The sequence below is a fragment of the Anser brachyrhynchus genome (genome assembly GCF_964034855.1).
Source record: "Anser brachyrhynchus genome assembly, chromosome: 2".
Classification (NCBI taxonomy): domain Eukaryota; kingdom Metazoa; phylum Chordata; class Aves; order Anseriformes; family Anatidae; genus Anser; species Anser brachyrhynchus.
Window position 1 is genome coordinate 31,938,511 of NC_137695.1, and position 24,358 is coordinate 31,962,868.

General features: G+C 38.5%; 1 protein-coding gene across 1 annotated transcript; it reads right to left on the reverse strand.

The window, feature by feature from the left end:
* Positions 1 to 4: 4 nt before the first annotated feature.
* Positions 5 to 9,999, reverse strand: AGR3 (anterior gradient 3, protein disulphide isomerase family member). The gene is made up of 9 exons (XM_080580438.1): positions 9,888 to 9,999; positions 9,649 to 9,771; positions 7,529 to 7,664; positions 5,110 to 5,173; positions 3,491 to 3,543; positions 2,766 to 2,842; positions 2,435 to 2,498; positions 1,291 to 1,374; positions 5 to 507 (listed from the first exon to the last, which is right to left on the reverse strand). The coding sequence occupies exons 3-9, from the start codon at positions 7,632 to 7,634 to the stop codon at positions 458 to 460; spliced, it is 498 nt and encodes a 165-aa protein (XP_080436564.1). The 5' UTR covers positions 7,635 to 7,664; positions 9,649 to 9,771; positions 9,888 to 9,999; the 3' UTR covers positions 5 to 457.
* Positions 10,000 to 24,358: the final 14,359 nt, after the last annotated feature.

Genomic DNA, 24,358 nt, shown 5'->3' on the forward strand with positions numbered 1-24,358 from the left:
GCATGTAAATCTGAGCTACACTAAAGACTTACAAGCTACATGAAATAAAAATTAGGAGCTGAGATGTAGATATTACATTACATAATAAATTGTAAATTGACATAAAAAAAAGATTGTCTATAGCTCTTGGTCAGAAGTTGTAGCTGACAATGAAGCTATAGTTGAATTAATAAAATGCAGCTCAAAGTTGCTGCACCTTAAACCATCACTTTCAATTATTCAGAAAACTAACTTCAAAGTGTTTGATAGATTTCTTCTGTTTCCCAAGTGGCCATGATGGCCTTTTTATGTTTGTTCTCCAAATCATGCATATATATTTCTTACGAAATCTGGTATATTAAAGTTGCTTGGTTAGAGTTCAAAATGCTAGTAGAGACAGAAAGGTTAACTAAAATGTTTTAAAATATTGGATATCCTGGTGCAGCTTCACACTGTAGAGGCTATGATCATTTCACTGTTACAGTTCTGTCTGAATGAGACGTAATGCTTTCTTCATGTTCTGTATTACTGAAAGAAAAATAAATAAGAACAGTAAAACGTACTTAAAATGCATTGTACAATTAAGAAAATTTAGTTTGATTAGTAAATTATTCACTATAAAATTTATTCAGGGTCACATTATATTTTAAAGCTTTGTATAGTACATAGTAAAAATTCTTGCATAAGAATGCTAAAGATGAAGGCAAAAACTTTTGTGAATCAAAATGTTTAACTTAAAGGGATTTCACAAGATTACTTTCAACTTCTTTACTTCTCAACAGCAAACCTGGTAATCAGATGTGACATGCACATTTGCGGTGAGATACTGCACTGGTGTCAGGTAGATGGTATAGTGTAAGGACTAGCTCAACTTGAAAAATCACATTCCTTTTTGAAATATGGGTCATAGGTGGTACTCAGGTAACCACCAGCATTTTTTTTTTCTGTTTTCCTCCCACCACTAGCTGTTTACATATTGCAGTTGGATACTATATTGTAGTTGAGCCATAGTGACTTTCACCACTCTCCAGCAAACTGCTCAGATCCTGGTCCTGATTGTTCTCACATAACTCTCTTTCAACTTGTCTTACCTGAGTAGTCCCAGTAAATTCAGTGGGACTACTACAAATGGGCTAAAGTGTCTTGCTAGAACAGGTTAGATGATTATAAATGATTGTAAATGCTCACACACATTCTTTATTCATTACTTTGAGATCTTAACTGATTCTCAAGCACAGATGATTGGGATTAGTGTGTATCTCGCTGCTTACAGTGTGAAATGCAAAGTAACACCATAAAGTGGGCACTTACAGAATGGTATGTCTTGTGGCTCATAAGCGTATAGCCGATTAGAGTATCTTCCTGTGATATCAGCTCTTACTGTGAGAGATGGGTCTGAAAAAGTAACCGTATTAATCACTGCTTTCCACAACAGCTGAAGGCGATGCCCATGGTGCAGCACTGACAGCCCTGTTCCTGAGAAGTCCTGATTTCATCAGCCATGCAATTACAAGGCCGTTACGCTCTGTTCCAACCAACTGCTCTTTATGCAGAGAAATCCTGAACAAAAGCTAGAGCTCAGTTTTATATTATGCAGGTATTTTTAAGGGATTGATTACGCATGCATTTCATCCATATTTAAAGAAAAATATCCTGTATAACAAGTTCTGGGGTTACCTTGGGAGAGGCCAGTTTGGATGCACTGATAGTGAAGGTGATGCAGACTTAATGCAATATTACCATGACCTACCGAGAGCCTTCAGAGCTAAGATCTTGTGGTTCTTAATGTTTCTATTGTGAAAGCAAGTTGTTGTGAACATTACTCAACAGGTTCCCTTTACAAGCTTTTTGTTAATTAATCATCAAACTCCTGTTGCTACCTTGCTCTGTCTGAGTGTGGACTTCATCCCACCTAACTTTGGATGCTATGCCAGAGCTGGCCGCCTTAGGTTCCCTGCACAGTCAGCAAAAAGGAATGTGGACTGTGGGGCACGATTCATTTGGTTTATTCCAGAAGTCAACTTTATGATGCAAGAAATCATTACTTAGACTCCACTGACCATTGACTTTGTGGTAATGTCTGCACTATGGACATCTACGTTGTTAGGTATTTGACTGCTTTCAGCAAACTTTATCACATAACAGTGCTAGCAAAAAAGACAGAGAGCTAACAATGGTTAACAGAGGCCCAGATGCTAATAGATATTTAGGCACCTTGTTCCCAAGCACAAGGTACCCCCCAGAACATATCTGTAACCTGAGGAATTTCCCTGGGGCTGAAGCCTCCGATAGAGGGAGAACTGAACTCAGGTCTGCCAAATTCCAGGCTAATGGTAATGACAAGTTCTGAGCTATTTTCTTTTTAAAAAATTATTCATTTTGATGTCCCCAGAAGAGAAAACTTGCATAGATTCAGAAATCATACCTTGAAAAGATGCATAAATATTGTACCTACCTATAAACATGATTCGAGGCACATATTGTCCATCAGGTGACAGGTTTTTATCTGTAGTTTCATGCTGGCAGAGAAATTAAAGCTAATTATTAAAATATTCCTGTAAATATCTATTCCTGGAGTAGGGCCCCTTGTGAACAATCTCATACCAGAGGACAGAAACACCAAAGGTACTACTTGTGTGTGTATATCCACACACAAATGCATATATGTGCATGTAACTGAAATGCCAGAGGTACTTAGCTAAAATGGCATGAAAAATTCAAGACTTAGAAAGAGAAAACACAAGTCAAATAGTGATACCTGTCAAATCTCCCCAAACCTTTCATACCATGAGATTCAGCATAACGAAGTTATTTTGGGCCATTTCTTGTACCTCTTCATTTTCAGCAAAAGCTTTCTTCAGTGCTAGAAAAGACATGAGCATTTTGAAGTCCATCTCCAACACTGCTTTTCCTTCTGTGTTTGGGCACTGGAGACTGGCCATATTGTTCCTGTCACTGCCGATTCACATTCCTGAGGAGACACTTCAGGGCTCTGTCACAGCCTTTTTTTTTTTTTTTTTTTTTTAACCCATGTCTGTGCAACCTCCCAGCTATGAAAATGGAAGCTCTCTTCTGTTATTTATGAAGCCTGTTGAAGCCTGTAGTTTCAACAGATACCATGTCTCTGCTTGACAAAAGTGCATTATTCTCAGAAAATTCTTGTTAGATCAATTTCAGCAGTCTTGTCTGCTTCTCTAGTTACCCGTTCAGGAGGGCCAAACAATATTAAATCTGTTCAATGAGTCAGTAGCAAATATGTTACTCTTAATTTAAACTGACAAGTGCTGCAACAGGGATAGAAGGACAGCAGCGTTGAATATTTTATGTTCTTTTTTTAGTAGGTTCATAGTGTACTTTTTGTAAAAAAGTAGTTATAAATTCTTAGCTTTTCAACTACAATTTCATATACCTATTTCTTTAAATAAGTTTTTGTAAGTACAAGGTAAATATATAGATATTTGTATGTATTATGTTTACAAAAATTTAACACTCAAAAAAAAATCAAAATTACCTTGGCAGTATTGGCAGTCTTCCAAATGGTGAATGACCATCAGTGGTTTGTTACTTTATTAATAATAATAATAAAACATGTGGTTAGATAATTTGACAAGTACATAAATAGATGATTTTACTAGCAGACTGGAAAAGGCAAATTGCATTTCGTCTTATGTTAACTCACAGGAAAACCATATGGGCATTCTGTGAGGGATGACAGGCTTTTTTTGTAAAAGAGACAAAGGAAACAAAAGAAAGTAGAGAAACAGAGATTCCTTGTCTATACAGTTTTTCTAAAGCAAAAGATTCTACAAGAGAGATACCACAGAGTCAGAATCATTTCATTCCCAGTTAATATACAATCAAACTATGAGTACTGAAGAGATATTTAATATTGCCTAGGTGTGTAATTCTCCATGATTATTAAAATAAAAATAATCTGTAAACTGGAATGAAATAATTTTTATAAAATTAGGTTTCTCATAAAATGCTCCCTATGGAAAGTGTTTTCTTTTTCTTTCTTTCTTTCTTTCTTTCTTTCTTTCTTTCTTTCTTTCTTTCTTTCTTTCTTTCTTTCTTTCTTTCTTTCTTTAAAGCTGTCTTGATCAGATGTACTGTACCTTTTATTTTTATTTATTTATTTATTTTGGTAAATGTTTTTATAGGGTATCAAAGTTTTATATTCTTTGGATGTCAAAACATAAAACAATTCTATGCATTTTCTCCTACGTTTTTTCAACTTGTGTTACTGTTCAGTCAATGAGTTATTAATGCTTGATTTGCAGTCACTGTCAAGAACTGTTCAGTTCCTAGACATTTTCACAGGGTACAAGAAATTGATTGCCATTTACTTTAAAAAATTTGATTTCACAGAATCACAGAATTGTAGGGGTTGGAAGAGACCTCAAGAGATCATCAGGTCCATTCCCTGTGCCAAACGAGGTTCCCTAGAGCAGGTTGCCCAGGTAGGCATCCAGATGGGATTCCTATAATATAAATATAATTTTAGACTATAATAGTGTAGCACAAAGTATTGCTAAACTGAAATTTCAATTTGCTAAATTTAAATTTAACAATATATTGTGCTACGTTATTATAGTCTAAAATTAATGTGATTAATAGCGATTTAAATAAGTATTGTTATGAATCCTCAAATATATTTTCAGCTGAAACCCAGAGAATGACTCATTTAACTTTTGGTCCTACCAGGATAGTGAGAAATTGTGGTAGGTCACCATGCAAGAACAAATATAATTGATTTCTAGCTGTTGATTGAGGAGGAAATCAGAGATCCATGATACATTAAAAAACAAACAAACAAACAAAAACTTCATTATTATTATGTCTATTTATCATTGCTTATTCAAATGACAACACTGCTGTTGAACAGCAGTGTCGTCTTTCCACAAAGAAAGGACAGTGTTCAAAGCAGACTTGCCTAATGGCCTAATGTTGCTTCAGAGTAATAAGATCGCTACAACCGCTTTTATTTATATGCAGAAAAGCTGTTTTATTTGAGTGAGTGGTCTGCAAATCAGCTGTGACTGTGTTTTTTTGTTCTGTTTCATTACAGTGTGTTCAGGCATGACCATCTGATTAACAACTTTGTCTCAAAACTATTTGGTAATCTCTTACCTTTTCTTTGCTTGATAAAGCCCTTCTTCATAAGTTTGTACCCAGGTTATTTCATCGCCCCACCCTAGAAATATAAGAAAAGGGTTAACTGGTGGCCAGGCAAGTAACTCATAAGAAATTACATTTTTGACATTTATTGGTAGTTGTAAACAAATGGGATTTTTTTTTCCAGTCAAATATTCCCAAACACTGTGGATATACAAATTCTAAATCTGCTGATAGGTGCATTGGGATATTTAAAAAACCTCAGCTGGCTGAGGATTTGTACCCAGTTCAAGTCCTTTGGCAAACTCATTAGATCTCTTTCTGAATACTCAGAGGTCCCTAAATCAGTGACAAAATTCTTTATATCTTCATATTTCTTCTTCATATTGTCTGCTCTGTATTTAATGTAGATGCTGGGGATTAAAAAGAAAGCTGGCTTATAAAAATGAGAGAGAAAAATAAAATATGAAAAGTCAAATAATATTAACTTTAATGTGAATAGTTTTTGAAGAATACATAGTTTTAAACATAACTCCTGAGTCACAAATTTCAATCCATGGAGTTGCAAGTACTTCATTAAATTAAATAATTTAATAAAAGAATGTCTGTTAAATAAAATCTCCTCCAAAACAGAATCCTAATGAATCACCAGCACTGCAGCCCATCCATAGCTGAAGCACTGAACTCAAAAAGCAGACTGTTTGGTTTCAGGCCTTCGTACCCCAAAGATGTCAGAAACAATGCAGAATGTCCCTGCCTCCTGGGCTGTGTCACCTCTGTTCACAAAGGCCTTCACAGGAACTGCATGTGGCAGAATAGCTTCTGGGTATGGACCACATTAAGTCTCCTGTTCTTTTGCAGTGTCTGGGCAGTGCTTGGTCCAGCCTTGGTTGTGCAGAGATTTACTGTTAGCCTTCCCATGGGACAATTGCTTGTGAGGCTACTAGGCCATCTCTTCTTTCAGGAAAGTATTATTGATTTCAGGTCTGTCTGGTTGATGGTGGGGTTCTAGCTTCTTGAACAGTGTGTTCCCAGCCCTGGCTGAAATCAACTGCTGACGTAGGTAGTCACACAGAGAAGTCAGCTGGGGTCATTTTACAGCATGCTAGAGTATTCCCTTTTGATCTGTGAAAATTACATGTAATGTTCTCAAGGCTCTGCAGTATCCCAAAATCCCATAAACCAGAATTAGAAAACTGACACTTGCTTTCTGTGATAATTTGTTTCAAAATTGACACAATAAAATTGACTCCTTGCTTTTTCTTTTTAATTTTATTTTTATTTTTATTATTATTTTTTGCATTTAGGTGGAGTGGGAAAAATAAATTCTGATCTAGGCAAGATAGGCAATAGATACCAGATTGGGTATAACTTTTCTCCGTGGATACTACTTATGAAAAGTGATTTGACATTTCTCTTTAGGTAGTCCAAGGGTTAGAAAATATTGTCTTGTATCTACAAAGTTTTTCATATGGAAAAGCATTTATCCTTGTTCCTGGTATTTTATGAAGCCTTTTGACTGCCCTGTATTTATTTATTTATTTTTTGCCATATGGAATAACTTACAACTTCAGTACAATTCCTACAGTTCTTCTGTTCCTACACTTCCTTTTGCTGCCCAGATGCCTCCCGAGCAACTGGCCTCTGATGGCACCTGTGTGAATGCAGGGCTCTGCCAAGGCTTCGTATGGGAAGAATTCAAATGTGAGTCGTGGGGTCTGCATGCTTTGCACAGCTTGCAGTGCAGCTCAGGGAGGGAGCTGGAAATTTTGGGGGGGTGAGTGGGCCTGAAAGGAGAGGAAAGCCTGAGAAGAGGAAAAGACCTCAGCAAGCTATTTTTCCACTCATTTTTTCTTGATTAGACATAAAGAACTTAAAATAGCATATTCGTTTAACATCCAGGTTGAAAATTATGAACCACAATAGAATCCTTTAAATGTGAATATCTGCTAATAAGGAAATGAAAGTGAAGAGGAAAGATCATCCCAAAACCGCCACAAATGGCTCAACCTGTTGTTCTATGTATACAAATGGGTCTGTAGAAAAAAAAAATTGCACAGAAACTGAAGTTATGAAATTGTGTTTCAGTAGCTATAAGTTACCATATCAAATTATCTTTTAACAGGCATCTGAAAAAATATTTTTTCACTAACAGTTCTTCAAGTGCAGCTGGGTTTCAGAGAATCAATTTAGTTTATTTGCTTCTACTAGGTCACTATGAGTGACATAAATTACAGAGGCTATATGAGGCCCTCAGACGTATCCTTAAGAACAAACTGATGGAGTGAAATGACATGGAGGAAAAAGATACACTACTTAGTGTTTCACTTATCCTTAGAGAATCACACCTAAGAAAGTATATATATTCTTCCAGGTATATTCTAAATAAAAACATTTCCAGATCTACATGGTAAGATGAGGAAATATACATTACCTCTTGACAGTGTCTGAGGTGCTCTTTTTTCCTTTTTGATTGCCATTGCAAGGTTTGATGAGACTGCAATTAGCAGGAGGGGCAAGGCCAATGTTGAATGGAGCATTATTTGATCCTTTTCAGTGCAGCAAGGAAACTGGAAAACAAAGCCTAACTTTGTGAACCAGGGCATTATCAGGAAGTCACTATCTTGTGAGATAATTTTCAAACAAATATTCTGATTTCCAACTATTTCTCACAACAAGAACTCAAATATTTCCCCTATTCTTCATGGCATTTAAAAAGTGATTTCCATCTCAAATTCTTCTTAATAAAACTATCCACCAATGTTCCTGTCTGCTTCCATATTCTGAAGGTGATTGCTTCTCTTCCTGACAAGATCACTATAAGAAATTCAGTAACTTCTGGTCTTGATAAAAGTCAGAGAACAAAAGTGACGGTTGAGGAGAGGCAAAACAAAGCCAAATATTTTGAATAAATAGCTCTTCTTTCTGCCCTGTACAGCTGTCTTTAGACATAAAAACTCTGATGTTCAAGGCAATATCCAATGATTTGTACTAGGTTAGAAAATGTAATCTGTGTAGCCCAGGATATCACCCAGTCAGCTTGCTGATTCTCACCGGAGATTCATTTTTCAAAGACTGAGCTTTAGGAGATGCCAGAATGACCTGCTGATAAAGTGCTTTGACTTAAACAGACAAATAAAATTAAAACAAACAAACAAACAAACAAAATCCCCCAAAGCACTTTTGCCTGCATTTATAAAGAAAATTTCAAACTTGAATTTAGTAGTGACATCTAGGTGGAATTATAGCCCTGAGCACTGGCAAAACAAAATGCTTCACGCTTCTCAGGACATGAAGGCATAAAAAGTGCAGCACGTTTTATCCTTTCTTCAATGAATCCTCCAACACCACTAACATCACTGTTAACAGTTCAATTGCTGGTGAACAAATTCAAATAATGCTTCCAATAACTGGCAAACTCAAAAAAGTATTCTATCCAAGTGACTGGAAAAAAGAAATGCACATTAAGAAACAGAAAAAAAAAAAGTATCATCTTATTGTTGCAATTCTGTGTTTCTGAAGAAATTTCCCCCAAATGTTAAAATAATTAATACACTCATAATATTTATTGTCCTCAGACTTGTCCATCACAGTTCCCTTTCACCCCCAACATGGCATCAGAGTTGTTCTTTCTTTCACATACCTTCCACCTTAAATTTGTTCATCCTTTCTATTATTGAGTGAGTTTTAGAAAGACACATCCTTTGGAGCTTATTAATTCTGCATACTAATTTAAAGATTGGACATTATAGAATTTTAATAAGAAAACATAAAATTTTCCAGTGTTTCATAAGGAAAGTTTATAACTTTTAGCTACGCTTGCAGGATGAGAAATTTTTGGGAATAGAAACTCCATTCAAATTTTCACTATGTTGGTGCAGACCACTAACTTGAGTCAGCAAAAGCAGATCATTATACACCACTTCTATGGGGTGTACTACTACTCTTGACAACTCAGTTTTTAAAGCAACTCTATGTGAAGGCTAACGACTTTAACATTAGTTTATCTGTCAAATGTTAATAATAAAATATAGCATTTATATTAACCTGTTAACACTCTATGTAAACATAAATAGTTATGGCTTTGAAATCGCACCCGATATGTCACTATAAATCAAGTATGGAATGTGTGAATTAGTTCTGTCTTTCATAATGTATTCACAAAAAATCAAAGTGTAAATCTCTCCAAGTCACATGATTATTTATTTGAAGCTTAAATAATTGATTACCATCCTATTGAAAATCCACAGGGTTTTGGAGGGGTAATTTATGGAGTTGTAGCTGGAGGCAGTTTAAATTCAATATTCTGAAATTTTGATGCTACAGGATCCAATGTTAGTTAAACTGAGTACAGAAAAAAAAATGACAGCCAACACCATAAAAATCACCTTCATCTCTCTATCAGAACATATATTTTGCTAACTAATTTCTAAGCATCTATCATTTGTCTTTTTTTTTTTTTTTTTTTTGGTATAGCTAGTCTTGTAATGCATTTGTCAGCCAAAACTCATTTCTGTATCAAAGGAAAGTTAGGAATAAGAAATGTTTTCTCACCAGCAGCAATCAGTTCTCTTGTTGGAAGGTCCTTTTTCTGAAATTACTTAGGTAAAAGAAGTGATTTAAGCACAGAACGCCTGAGCTCTCCGTATCTCTGTGTAGCAACAATGGCACATTCACCTGAGAAAAAAGGGAGAGACCTTTTAGCTGGAAACCGAATTCATGCATTTCCACCCTCCCCCTTCCTTTTCTGCCATCCCTTCGAAATTCACTCTTGTGAGTTCCCATGCTTGTACACTGAATCTTTGGATTTCTCTTCATCTTGGCTTGTATCAGGTGTCTTGTATGAGGATCAAAAATAAATAGTGGCTTATGTGTGCCTGTTACTTCCCCCCTCCAACAGTTTGAGTCTGGCTTATGCCCAGTGAAAAAAGAAACCACCAATGAAAGCTGGAACTGTAGGGGCTTTTGTTCCCAGTGAATGGCTGTGCTCACTGGTGCCTGAAGACAGGTATGAAGCTAATAGTAACAAGGGTTACTTTGTGTAGAGGAATGTAATTAACAAATAAAGGTAACTTTTTTTTTTTGAGGGGGAAATAAAATTCTTTATTTAAAATACAGTATAAAGTATCTGATTATTGTCCCATCCCTGGAGGTGTTGCGCCATCCCTGGAGGTGTTCAAGGCCAGACTGGATGGGGCCTTGGCCAACCTGAACTAGTGGGTGGCATCCCTGTCTATGGCAGGGGGGTTGGAATTAGATGATCTTTAAGGTGCCTCCCAACCTGAGCCATTCTATGATTCTATGATTATTGCTTCTCTGAGTTGTAGTTTAAAAATGATCTGATTCTTGGGACATGTTGCTTAATACAATTTTTATCTATCTTGACTAATATGGGAAAAGCACAGAATCACAGAATTTTAGGGATTTGAAGGGACCTTGAAAGATCATCTAGTCCAGTCCCCCAGCCCTTTATTTATTCCCTTTGCACAAACGAGGAGTTAGCTGGATCACCTTTTCCCTCCTCCTTGGATAGCCTTTGCATGGGAATCAGGAGCAATCCCCTTTTGGTTCTTCCTCTCCCATGTATTTGTTTATATAGACTATATTTTTAGATTTTCCTTCTCCTTTTCATGTGAAGCTTGTTTAACTTGGATGCTTTGATATATTGATGTCTGTTGTCACTGAAATATATGTGATTAACAACATATAATTCTTGCGTTGTGTTTTTCATATCTATTCAACAAGCTTTTTCAGTATGATTTCTAATATTTGTGCATAAAATATTACCTTTTCAGGTGATATCTCTGATTCTCTCCTTTCTTCCTCCTAAATATTTGCTGCTACAAAATAATCAACTGATTTTGTAATAAAAAGTGCAAAATACGACCTTCTGTATTTTTGGTGGTAAATTATCTTTATCATTTTTAATGGAGAATTCAAACTTGCACTTCCAGCTAGCTGGAAGCTGGCTGAGCTGCAAGAACTCTGCTTTGTGGGCATGAGTGTAGACAACACCGGGCTCAGTTAATATGATAATCATATCAGATTTTTTAACCTTTGCAAATTTGTTTGAGCCTTTAAGCTGAATACAAATCCGAATTTTTTGAGTGCATAATATGAGAATTCATAGTGTGAGAATAAAAGAGGAAATTAAGCATCTGAGAGAATTTCTAGGAAAAAGAGATGACCCCGTGACACATCTTCACTCTTTCTTGTTTGTCATAGGTTATGGCTTCCCCTCGTAAGGGTAGGTGTAGAATCCCTAGAATTACAGCTCAGTAGAAGAAACCCTTAATATAAGTAGAGAAAGCATATTCAATTCAAATTAGAAAGAAAATTTTCACTTTTGTTTTTGACTGTTTAAAATGTCCTCCTTCAGCACCTGCAGAACTGAAACACCCTTGTCAGGTACCTCCTGTCTGCTGCTGCCATCCCTTTGGGTCCCATGTTCTCTTCCCGTGCTCCAGGGAAGGAATGCACAGGGTGAAGCACAGCACCGCTGCAGTAACAAAGGGCAGTATTAAGAACCGTTAAAAAGCTGTTTTCTGTATTAGCATCTATGATTTAGATGCTTTGTTGGGTCCTAATATCGTAATATATCCTAATATTGGAAGCATTATAGCTTTAAAAAAGGGCAGAACAGGTCTGGTTACCTGTTTTGGAAGGAGCCTGCTGGGCCTGCTGTCTGCTGCCACAGGTGAGCCGGTCTCACTGCGGGAAGCTGAGGGGGGGCTTGCAGCTCAAACATGTTAAACCCTGACCACGTTTCTTCAGCAAATGAAAACAAATGGTTTGACCCTTTGTTTTGTAAGCCAGACAGTGTCAGCTTCCTTCTTTATGACAGTAAGACAAAAAACTCTGGGTTTAAAAAGAGAAGCAAAAGTGCTTCAGCGTCACTGATGAAGGAGAGAAATGATAATAAAGGATTCGTGTTTCAGTGACAAATTACACCTATATAAAAGATTTTGTTCTTTCTCCTTGTGAGTTGTTCTTCCAATTCCCACATGTGATGGGTGTGAATTTTTGATAATGCTGCTGCTTGTTTTGGTTGGACCATGTCATACTGAAGGCTGCGAGCAAAGTGCCTTGCCCCATGGAAGTCAATCAGCTTTTGCTTGGATGGTGAAAAGATTTTCCTCTGGAGTTTTGAAGATTGCTGCTTGTGCTAGGTATTGCCTTTCAGGGGGCATTTGAGCAACCTGGGAAGGTTGCCGTGTCTCATCCAGTGCTAGTGAACTGGGTGACTCAGCTATAACCTTAGCAGGGTTAATATTACAGCTGTGGAAGTCTGTGCTCAGTGTATATGTGCGTCCAGCCACTCCTTGATTCACTGGTACCAGGGCGTGGTATGGTGGGGCAGACATGGCACCCTGCTAACCAGTGCCTGTGAAAGCCATAAAAACCCCTCTTGTACTCACCCTTGGGCAAGCAGAAACTGAGCCCTGCAGTGGCTTGAATTCCCATGGCAGCAGCTCTCTTACCTGTGTGGAGCTCCACTGAGGTCCTGCATTTCAGAGCATATCCACCTTGGGAAAGTAGCAATTACAAAAGCCATCCTTGTTATTCACCCTACCCGGTGGGCCATTTTGTGGGGAACACATCTCATGTCATGGAGAGGCAAGATACCAGCCAAGATCAGACAAGATATTGAGTTGATAAGATGAATTCTAGAGATAAAAACAAGGCAAATAACACCAGAGCAAAGATTTGTAGAGGGTAATACTGTTGTTTGGTTGACTTCATCAGTAAATAACATGGCATGACAATTAGTTTGCAATATACACTCATTACATTATCTTTACAATTTTAATCACACAGGCATTTGTGTGGAAAGGCTTATAGTGAGTTAAATGATGATGGACCACACTGTGATGTTTGTTTCTTAGTTTTTCTTTAGTTACCTAGGAAAGCTGGTATCACAGCGAATTCCTAGTTCTGCTTATAAAAACTGCTGTGATGCATTAGTAGGGATATTAATCAATGCACAATGGTAAGTAGATCTTTTTTTCTTTGTTTTTGAACCCGTTGAAGATAACCATCTTGCGAATGAATATAATTCAAGTGCATTGTGTAATAACCAGAAATTATTCAAGAAACCCAGATTCACAAGAGGATGTAGGCACTGCATTTAATCACCTTAGCTTTGACAATGGCAAAGGCATTGCACCCAGCAGTGGTCCTGGCAGGGCTGAGCAGCTTTGTGCTGATTTCCTGGCGAACTCAGCAAGGGCCCCATAGCACATGTGCCTGTGCCTAGTTCTGAAGGGGCTTCATCCAGCCATTGGGCTCCTGTAATTCTTGTGCCCCACCAGCCTGCTCCCCAGGCTCCCCTGGTACGTATGTGCCAGGATGACACTGGAGGATGTTCTTTCTGCCTGTGTACATGGGTTTCCTTGAGCAAACAAATTTTAATACCAATTCCTTCTGTGTATTTATTCCTGTGTTACTGATACTATTTTTATTAAGCTTTTTTTTGGACCAATATAATCATAAATAAGTTCTTAGGCATATAGAGATTTTTTTCAGTTCAGCATGGAAAAATAACAGGTGGCAGATATCAGTGTCACATCTGACTGCATGAATCCTGGAGCACTTGCTTAATCATTGTACTGCCTTTCTAGGATGTGACAGTATAATATTTTGTGTCTTCATATTTCCTTTCAACCTGCTTGATCCCTTCAAATAATATACATACCTTATGATAACAGTCCTTGAAAAATTATGTAAGGATTAAACGATGTTGATGGCAAGAAGCTGGGAAGCCCTTGGGTCTGTCTTACCTAAAGACAGTACCTCACCTCCATCTAGCACATGCTAGCAGCCAGGCTGATCATCACAGGCTGATTCAGATCTGCTTTCACAGAAAGAAAAGGTGCTGATGAAGTTCTTATACTGTACAAATCTGTTTTAGCTCGTATGTACATAGCGATGAGAGCACAGCTCCCATGTCAGCTGTAATTCTGCATGGTTCCTGCAACATCCATCTATAATTCCATGAAAGAATTTTACACATGCCTAATATGCCTTGCAAATCAATAAAAAAAAATAATTAGGAAATTACATAAACACAATGCCCAAGCAAATTTTACAAAAAACAGCATGAGAAGGCTTCAGAGAGCACATATTTTTGTGGTTGAGCGGTACATCTGGCTCCTACTAACACAGGTCTGGATCTGAGGGCGCAATCAAAGAGCAAATAGTACCAGAGATGAGAACTACGCTTCAGGCTCAGAGTACTGAACATTAACTTTCACTGCCAAACAGAAACATGAATAAATGGAAAAACCCTGCAAGTGTCCGTTAGGCTTAGGCTTTGACTGACAGCCAAAAATCATTTTTAGAAAATTTCTGGTTCATTTCAATGAAGCCATTAAAAGAAATCTAGATATGACATGCTGCTTTATTTCTGTGTGTGTCTTTCAAAAAAGTCACCATTGTGGAAATGTCACTTCTGGTATTACAAGATGATTCACAACAGATGCTGCTTTTTTTTTTTTTTTTTTTTCCCCTCTGTTGAAAGCAGAGCTCTAGGTAACAGTCAAATGAATAAACTGCTCCAGTCTTGCCTGAGCCCCAGAGGTTTGATTCCACTGGACCACTGTTCTTTTTTAGCTTTGTATTCCTGTGAAGGACATAGTTATGGAACATAAGCATAATAATATAACTGGAAAAAAGATTTATTGAATTAGATTTTACAGTGGTTATACTGGCTGCAAGCTGTATTCTCAGCTTCCCAGGCCAAAGCCTATGTTTTCACTTCTAAGCCTTCATCTTATTCCAGTACTGTCACCTTCAGCCCCCTCCAGTGTTTTGTCTGCTCTTTCGGGATGCTCTGATTCCTCTGTCCTTCAACTGCGCTGTGCTATGGCCCCAGGAAAGGCTTGTATAGGTGTCAGGGGAAAAATGGAATCTATTATTTTTGATGGTTTTCACTGAGATTTACAGAATAAATGCATTTTGGTAAAAGAGGGACACCAGGACTGGATCTTGTTGGCTCCACCCTCCAGCCTAAAAGTACAAACTGTTCTGTATGGGATGTTTATTTACTGCTGTGTCAGCTCCAACAGGCAGAGCTTCCTCTTCCACCAACAGACCTTTATGTGACACTGCGTTTCTAACTGTGCAGCTTTCAGACAATCCTCTAGAGTTCTGCCAGAAGAAAAGCCATCTCTATTTAGGTTCAGGTGTCTCTCTATCTGAAGATCAGTGCAGAGGTATAGAACCTCTGGAAGGCATTTTGCCCCCCCCAAGCTGCTGGCATGCCCCAGGGTGCACACTGCCAGCCCCCTCCTTGGGAGGAGTACAGTGTGTGCACATATGGCGCATCCTCAGGCATGGAGCATCCTCAGGCACTTCAGTTTTCTCTGCACCAGGGGAGTGCCCACACAAAGGTTGTGTTGAACTTGGTGATAAAACAGTGGGGGAACTGTGGAGAAGTGTGCACCTGGAAAGAGCTTTTCCCCAGGGCTTTGTTGCAGTAACAGGAGGAGGCACAAGGACCTGCAGAAGGTCCCCGATCCTCTCTGCTCCAGCGTCCTCTTGCCAGATGCTGGGAACCTGCACACCGTTATGCCCCACCATCATAGGCACTGAAGGGGCCACCAAGCAGGGCCCTGCTTGGTGAGGCCACCTTCAGGGCCTGGAAGTATTTTTCCAAAGGTTTTTAAATGGCTTAGCAACTCTTTGAGGAGCCTGAGGTAATCTGAGATCTAACTTGTTTATATCTGAGTTTCTGGATAATGCGATTTTTAATAGAATGATAACATTTGTGGTGTTTGGATTCAATAAATTACTTACTGAAACATCAAAATCTACAAAAAATTAAATGCAAACACCACTGTGTTTGGAGGTTTGGCATGGGCTTTCTGTAGAGTAAATATGATCTTTCTGTATTTATAGCTCTACAACCCTTCACATTTATTGATGTGGTCCATAAGACAAGAATTTGATCATTCCCAATGCCTCTAGTTGGCACTGTTGCATTACTAATAGTTAAAGGACAACTGTTCTTATTTTAGATTTGCTGGATTCCAGTGATAAGTTCAAAATACAAATTGTTTAAATATAAAAGTGATTACATATAAAAATTCACAAAGCTTGGAAAAGCAATTAAAATCAATTTTGAAAAATCAGAATGCTTTTAATTTTATATATATTTTTTAATTTCAATTTTGGAAGTTACATGCACTTAAAGTAATTTGTGAGGGGACAGGGGTAGAAACCCAGACCAGATTTTAAGAAAGAGAGCCAGGAAATTCAGCATGTGTTTTGGAAGAGATTGAGAGCTCAGAAATATTCAATGAAACTTTCTGACTGCCACAAGAAATGAAAAGCGGCTGCATTCCCCTACAGTCAGAGTGTCCCAATAAAGACTTCACAAGCAGGAATGCTCTCCAGAAACACATTGGAGTACTTTGGTGCAGCTGTGAGAGTGAGTCAAGCAGGCATCTGTTGAAAGACATGCCTGTTGCTGCAATGTTTTGTGATGTTTTCCTGCAGTGACATCACTGTATCTGTTTTAAAATGTAATACCATATAACAATCACAAGACATTGTAGGCTGTAAAAAAAGAGTGTTCACAGTATCTTTGTGTCTAAGTATTCTGTACAGGTATTCCTTTAACTTTTATTATAATAAGAGGTTTATCCCAGGGCTTGCTTCCATGAAAGACTGACGCAAGAGGGCATGAGAGTAACTCAGTATCTCTCAGCTTTTGTCTCCCTTTTACTCTCTGTTCTTCAGCCAAACCTTGATCCTGCAAATTTCTGAGTCCTTGGCCCCATTCCAGCACAGCACTTGATGCATATTTAACTTTAGGCACATTAGCAGCCCTATTGATGTCTATGGGACAACTCATATGCTTAAAGTTAAGCATGTTCTTGTGTGTTTATACTGGATCAGAGAATACAGGATTGAGCTCACTGGCAAGTCTCCAGGAAGGCTTCTCCTAAAGCAGCCAGACAAACTTCTCTCCTGATGTAGACCTGTACTGGTGCAGCAGTGTTTATTTGCAACAGGCAGTTACTTGGAAAGGGCTTTTGCTGATAGTTTCTTGTGGACTGAGAAGACCATGCTGCTTTACCAACAGAAAGGTTTCAGCTCACCTGAGTGAGCACTCTGTGGAGTCACAACCTGAGGTCCCTGAATGAAGTGTGAGCTCACTCACTGCAGTTGATCCATGGAGTTGTCATCCCATCATCACCAACTTGTTGTTGATGTTGAGCAACACAGAACATTTTTCATTCAGTCTGAAAAGAATAAGTATATTCATAATAAAGAAAGCTGCTTTTGCATATATTATCTTTCACAATATATGTTAATATTTAGAGTATTCAGAAAACTTGAATCAGATTTTATATTAAAAAAAAAAAAAAAAACACAAAAAAGCAGTGCCAAAACCTTTAAGGATTACTATGGACTCCTTTTAGTACAATTCACACCTGAGAAGAAGGACAAAGATAGTATTATCTAATTGAAAACAATTTCTCTTTGAGTAGGTCTTCATTCTTCTGAACCGAACAAAGAAGAGGGGTTGAGTTCTTCATTGCAAGAAATCTTCTGTATTCACCAAGTCTACTTGCCCTTTTCTGTATCTGTTCTAGTTCAGGTTTCCTGAACAGAAGCGTACCTCAGTATGACAGATATGATCATACCTGGGGCCTGTATGACTGCTTTGTCTCTGGAAGTACATTGTCTGATATGACCCAGTGTTACATATGACTTTCTTAAGGATTTTCTGTATTAATTGCTAATGTTCAATCATAATATGATCCATCCTATGGTTGACCATGAGTCACATCTTTTCACCACATCTTTATTTTCCAGGATTTTTTCCAATTGACAGTTCTCAAACTCTGAGCAGAAATATCTGCTAGTAGTCTTTGTGGAAATAATTCTGTGTAGGAATGTCTTTTCCATCTTTAACAATCTTTATAAGATCTAGATGGGCTAGCCTGTACTGTGAAGAGAACTGGAACCACTTGTGTTTCTCCCTATAGGAGGATTCACTCAGTCTATACCTAGCCTGAAGAAGTTAGTCTCCCTAAAGCTGCTACTTTAGGCAACAGAGATGAAAATAGATGAATGCAAACGTATTGGTTAAATCTACTCTAAATCACCATCTGGAGGAGCCAAATGGGACTGGGATGGGAGGTGACAGATGAGGAGACCGTAAGAGTTTGTCTCCCACCGGCTAATGTTAGTCTCATTAGGTATCCTTCCAGCCACATCTTTGGAGGATCTCATTATATCTGCATTCTTCTTTATTAAGTTCATAAAAATAGATTATGTTAGACCCCAAATGAACCTTAGGAGACTTTAAGCCCCAAGATCTGGATATGTTAAACACTGAAATCTGTGTTACTGATACTCAAGCTAACCTAAGTGTGTCTATTATGAACCCTAGCCAACAGCATGCACCTGTTTAAGTGATATTCTGATGATGATAATTTCCAAGACCTGCATAACAGCTTCCAGATGTGGCATGCTCTGATATATATATTTTATTAATAATAATAATATATATATATAATTATTTTTTATTATTTGAGAATAAAGGATGATTTGAATTAGTGAGGTGTCTCAGAAAACAGGTATAACCTGACAGTTATATGTTATTGTTGTTGGTCATGTTGCACAAAAGATGGCGTAAGTGATTCCAGTGGCTTTATCTTTGACCCTTTCTTGAAAAAGTAACTTGTTGTTGTTGCTTATACATGTGAAGTTCTGCAACAGGCATTTGGCTGAAAAATTTTGGTGCAAAGTTTCAAGATGTGTGGCTTGTGGTGAGGTGGGGTTTGTAACTGCCATGGAGTTCTGTTCAGGTTCTGCCTTGCTGTACTTCCATGGTGAAATGCAAATTGATGAACTTTCTCTCTCAACTTCCACCACTGAAAATTAGACACAGCCCGCAGAGAGACCACTACGTTCAGATTAAAGGCTGTGAAGTGGTATTCATGTTTCTTAACTTTATGTTCCCACTGAGAAAGATACCTTGTCTATGCTAAAAAAGACTAAGCTAGACTCGTGTTCTCAGTCACCATTTTGAGAGGTCCTTTCTTTCTCAATTGACCAAAGGCAGATGTTGAGGAGATTGGCCTCATCTGCTAAGTGAGTGCTGTGCTATCACCTCCAACCATCTTTTTCTTTTGGAAATGTGGTGGTATGCCTTCTGAAACATAAGCCCATCTTTTGACAGTATGCAATTTTATCCAGAAAGTTTCCCAATTGTTTTGATAATAATAACTATATATAGTTTTGAAAATTATTTTTCTGTCAAGGTTTTCCTAAAGGGTGAAAAATCCTTATTTTAACCATAGCAATTCAGGATACCATATAAAAACCATTCTTATGCTGTCCAAAAATAATATTGCCACTCTGTTAAACAGCAGAGCTGGCTGAAGTTTATTTATTTATTTATTTTAATTATTATTCTTAGGGAAGAACATGAACGATAGCGAAGAGAGAAAAATTTTCATAAAAAGCTGAGTTTACAGGGCTGGAAGTTAGGGCAATGTGAGGGGATATTTTTACTTATAAACTGAGAAAACTGTTCAAAGTTTGTCATTTGAGACATGCATGCAAATTACATAAGGCTCTGTGACATCCCTTGAGTGAGGACAAGGAAAATTGCATAGTTACACCAGTGCTTGTATGATTTCAGTGCTGCGACTGGAATGAAAAAGAATGTCTGCCAATGACTGAGCTAATTTGCCCATACTCCAGGAAAGACAAATTTAAAAGAATTAATAAATAAAGGAAATAAATTATGTTATTAAAATATTTAATTATTGCAGGAAAATCCAACACAAATTACATACCAAAGATCAGGAGACTTGCTGGAAAGCCTGTTGTCTGTCATAAGAACATGAACTGGACCGAATTCTGAACTATGTCCACGATGTAGTGATAACTGGAGAGCTAATTGGCACAGGTTCTCACTGGTGGGAACGGGACTGGTTGGGAGAATGCTAGTGGCTTACAAATACTTTCCCCTTCTCTTGCATGTTGATTTAATTCTAGTTCAGCTTGCTGGTAGCCATAAGTTGCATGAGAGTGCTATATGGATGTAACAGCACAATTTACTATGTTTTTGTATCTATCTGAGATGAAATACCCAGATCCAGTGTGATTATAACACAAATGCCATGGGAATTTTCCCTCTGGCAAATGAAGACACCTGAAACATGGACACCTGCATCTGAGCAAGACAACCTGTCTCTCTTTGCAGTCAATGGAGATCAGCTCAGTGAAGCCAAACTGGGATTACTCTAAAGAGCAGGTCTCTTACATTCACAACATCCTCCAAACCAAAAAAAAACAGGCTTAGTCAAAAGATGGGCCATGACAAGATGTAGTGGGTTTACGTGGCAAGGTTTTGGTAGCAGGGGGCCATAGGGGTGGCTTTTGTGAGAAGGATCTAGAAGATGCCCCATGTTTGGTAAGGGCCCCACTGCTGACCAGAGCTGAGCCAATACGTGATGGTGTTTTGCGCCTCTGTGAGAGCATACTTAAGACAGGGAAAAAAAAAACACTGCACCACACAGCAGCTGGGAGAGTGAGAGGAGTGAGGAACAGCCTTGCAGGCGCCAAGGTCAGTGAAGAAGGAGGGGGAGAGGTGCGCCAGGCGCCGGAGCAGAAGTCCCCTGCGGCCTGTGGTGAGGACCATGGTGAAGCAGGCTGTCCCCCTGCAGCCCATGGAGTACCATGGCGGAGCAGGGTTCCATGTTGCAGCCTGTGGAGGAGACCATGGTGGAGCAGGTGGACCTGCACTGACAGAGACTGCGGCCTGTGGAAGACCCCTGCTGGAGCAGATTCCGGGCCGGAGCTGCAGCCCGTGGAGAGGAGCCCACGCAGGAGCAGGGGGTCTGGGGGGAGCTGCTGCCCGTGGGGGACCTGTGCTGGAGCAGTTTGCTCCTGGGGGATGGACCCCGTGGTACGGAGCCATGTGGGAGCAGTTCTTGAAGAGCTGCTGCCTGTGGGCAGCCCATGTTGGATCAGTTCGGCAAGGACTGCATCCCGTGGGAGGGACCCCACAGCACAGGGGACGAGAGTGACCGAGAAGGAGCGGCAGAGAAGAAGTGCTATAGACTGACCATAACCCCCATTCCCCCGTTCCCCTGCGTAGCTTGGGGGGAGGAGGTGGAAGAGGGTGGATGGGGGGGAGGGTGTTTTTGGTTTCTTTCCTTTGTTTCTCACTTCTCTAGCTTGTTAGTCATAAGCAATAAATCTTACTATTTCCCTATGCTGAGTCTGTTTTACCTGTCACAATAATTACTGCGTGATCTCCCTGTCCTTATGTCAACCCTTGAGCCCTTTTCATCGTGTTTTCTCCCCGTTCCTCTTTGAGGAGGGGGAGTGAGAGAGCGGTTGTGGTGGAGCTCGGCCACCCACCCGAGTAAAACCACCACTTAAGAATAGGAAAAAAACAGCAATTCCTTGTACTACACTGATCACATTTCAGAGAAACTGTTCAGAGGTACTTCGTGAAGCCAAAATTAATTGTATATCACTGAGACGGTATTTGGGTAACAGGGTGATAGGGTGATACTCTAAAACCTAGTAATTTATTTCCCGATCTTCCTGTCTTCTTCATTAATCTCTGTTGGCCAGCAGGTCATGCTATTTTGGTTTCTTTTAAAACATGCTTTTAAAACTGGAGAAATCAAAGTTTTCTTCAATTGCTTTAGCAGAAATCTATTTCCCATTTTCTAATTGAGTGCAAATTGTTTGAAAAGTACCCTTGGGAGGTCTCTTCTAGTCTCGTGTTCAAGGCAAGATTGACACTGAGTTCAGACAAGGTTGTTCAGGGCTTTGTCCAGTCAGGTCTTGAAAACATTGGAGGAGAGGTATTCTGTGACTTTTCTGGGTAACTTGAAATGATTAACCATTTTTCAGAGATTTTTTTTTTATTGTGGAACGAAGGAACCTCTCTGTTGTTCCAACTTATATTCATTTTCCCTCCAGTGGAAAGTCTGATTTCATCTTCTTTATAACCTTTATGCAGGCACTGTTAAGTTCCCCCTAAGCCATCTCTTCCTCACACTGAACAAGACCAAATCTTCCAGCCTTTCCACAAAGGACATTTGCTCCAGCTCCTGACCATCTTGTTGGCCACTTGCTAAAGCGTGTATTTTTTGAAGGGTACAAAACTGAATGCAGCTTTACAGATGCAGTCAAATAAGTGCCAAATAAAGGGGAAGAATCACTAACAGGACTCTTGTTAATTCCGTCAAGATTTTTTTTTTTTTGGTCTTTTTGAGGACAGGGCATGCTGCTGGCCTATGTTTAGCATATTGCCAAACAAGACCCCAGTCCTTTTCAGGAGGGCTGCTACTAAAGCCAGTCAGTGTCCAGACAACATCACTGTAGTGGATTAGCTCAACACAGGTTTTTGCAGGACTTTGTATTTTTATTTCTTGAATTTCATTACACTCCAGAAATATAATCATATTAAATCTGGCTTAGAACAAAGCACATTTAGTTCCTCACCCCGCTCAAACAGCCAGCAGAAATGGTTAGGATGGAAAAGCAGAAATAGTTAGAATAGAACAACACAGAATAAGACAAAGCAATTTAAACCAGGCAGGAATCTAAAGGGATACTCTTGGTTTGATTTAACAGTTCACAACTGAATATTTAAAGATAGAACCTACAACTTTATATCCATAAACATTCTATTTTCATAACCAAGTCCTAAATGAAGGAAAAGTTCTTGGGCATGAGAAGAACCAAACTGGTTTTCTCTTTTGTTCATGACACAATCTGCAAGTAACTCTTTAATCTACCTTTGATATACTCATATGTCTCTCATATTCATAGAGGAAGCATCTGGAAAATGATATTTGAAAATTTATATATCAAAATTTATCCCAGAGGTGGATCTTAAAATATTTTTTGACCTGTCAAAGGACAGGAAAACCTGGAAAAAATCATCCCAGCAGGCATAATTGAAACTAGTAGACTAGCTGTGCCGAGAGAAATGGTATTGCAAACTTATAAGTATAGTTATTAGAGAAAAACAAAACAAAACAAAATGAAAACAAACAAAAACAACAAAGAGCTAATTATCTAAGACTATCCTGAGCACCCATTTTACATCTTTATGCAACTGTACTTATCTTTCTTTTCTTCTTTTCCACTGTCCTTTGGTTCTGACTTTTGCTTTTTAACAAAATATCGTACACAATGTCTTTGGTGAGTGGTGTATCTGGACTGTATTCATTTACACAAGAAAAAGGATGTAACTTGATCTCTGATTTCTTAATCAATACACCCAACAAACAATCAATATTTACTAAATCACTGAGAAATGTTATCAATGAAAAATAAACATTTGGACAAAGTTATTGCATAATGAAAATAGCAGAAGAAATAAGGGGAGAAAGTAGAAAAGGAGAACAAAAAGGTCTGATACCTCAAGAAAAATTTCAGATTGCATGGTTCTTCACTGCCAGGGTGCCAGACACTCTTAAATAATGCAGAAAACAAATTCACAGTTTTTAAATGTCATTTTGAAATGACAGAACAGTTATATTTCTTCTCAAGTTGCAATAATTCATCCTAAAAATGATGGTCTAGTTAATCTGATGCAGGTTATCCAAGCCAGTTGTTTGGGTCTATCCAAAATGCATCAAAAAAAGTCTGGAACGCAAAAAGGTCCAAAGCTTTCTTTATGCTCTCTTAGCTGTCACATTATTTTATGCACAACACTCCTATCTCAACAGCTGCCTGTTGCACCACAAGATCAAAACAAAACACAAAATTAGTGCTCTCCAGTCTCTAGCCATGTCCTGTTTCTTTCAGTATGAGTTTCATCCTACACCAATGAAATCAACTGTGATGTGGAGGAGGCCTTAAGTTGGTGATTGATAAAATACATTGCTCTACATCACATGAGTGCAGTTGGTATAACCCACTGAGGAATGAGCTGGTGAGGTGAGGAAAGCACAAGCGATGCAGTCAATTGCACAACAGGTGAAGATGAGGCTCCACAATTGTCTCTGGGAAAGATGAGGAGGGATTCTCATTTATTCTCTATTCTAAAGTATTGCTGTGTAAACTTGAATGAGAAGAATAAATTAAAAATATCTTTTGTAGCTGTGAATGCAGACATGCAGACTTCTTCTGTGACTATTGCCGTTGAAGAAATATATCTGCCTCCTTTGATTATCTTTATTACTTAAAGGTAATTAACTTAAAGATAATTTACCTCAGTGAAGGAATGAATGAGAAAGTAGCTTTGGAAATTAATTAGTTCCTGCAT

Bases quoted from the DNA above. Each gene is read 5' to 3' on its own strand.
- AGR3 (XM_080580438.1), bottom strand. From the start codon at position 7,634: ATGCTCCATTCAACATTGGCCTTGCCCCTCCTGCTAATTGCAGTCTCA. The intron at 2,499-2,765 runs GTATGAAAGGTT...TTTCTCTGCCAG, and splicing joins TCGTTATGCTGAATCTCATG to CATGAAACTACAGATAAAAA. The intron at 1,375-2,434 runs GTAGGTACAATA...TTACTTTTTCAG, and splicing joins GCCTCGAATCATGTTTATAG to ACCCATCTCTCACAGTAAGA.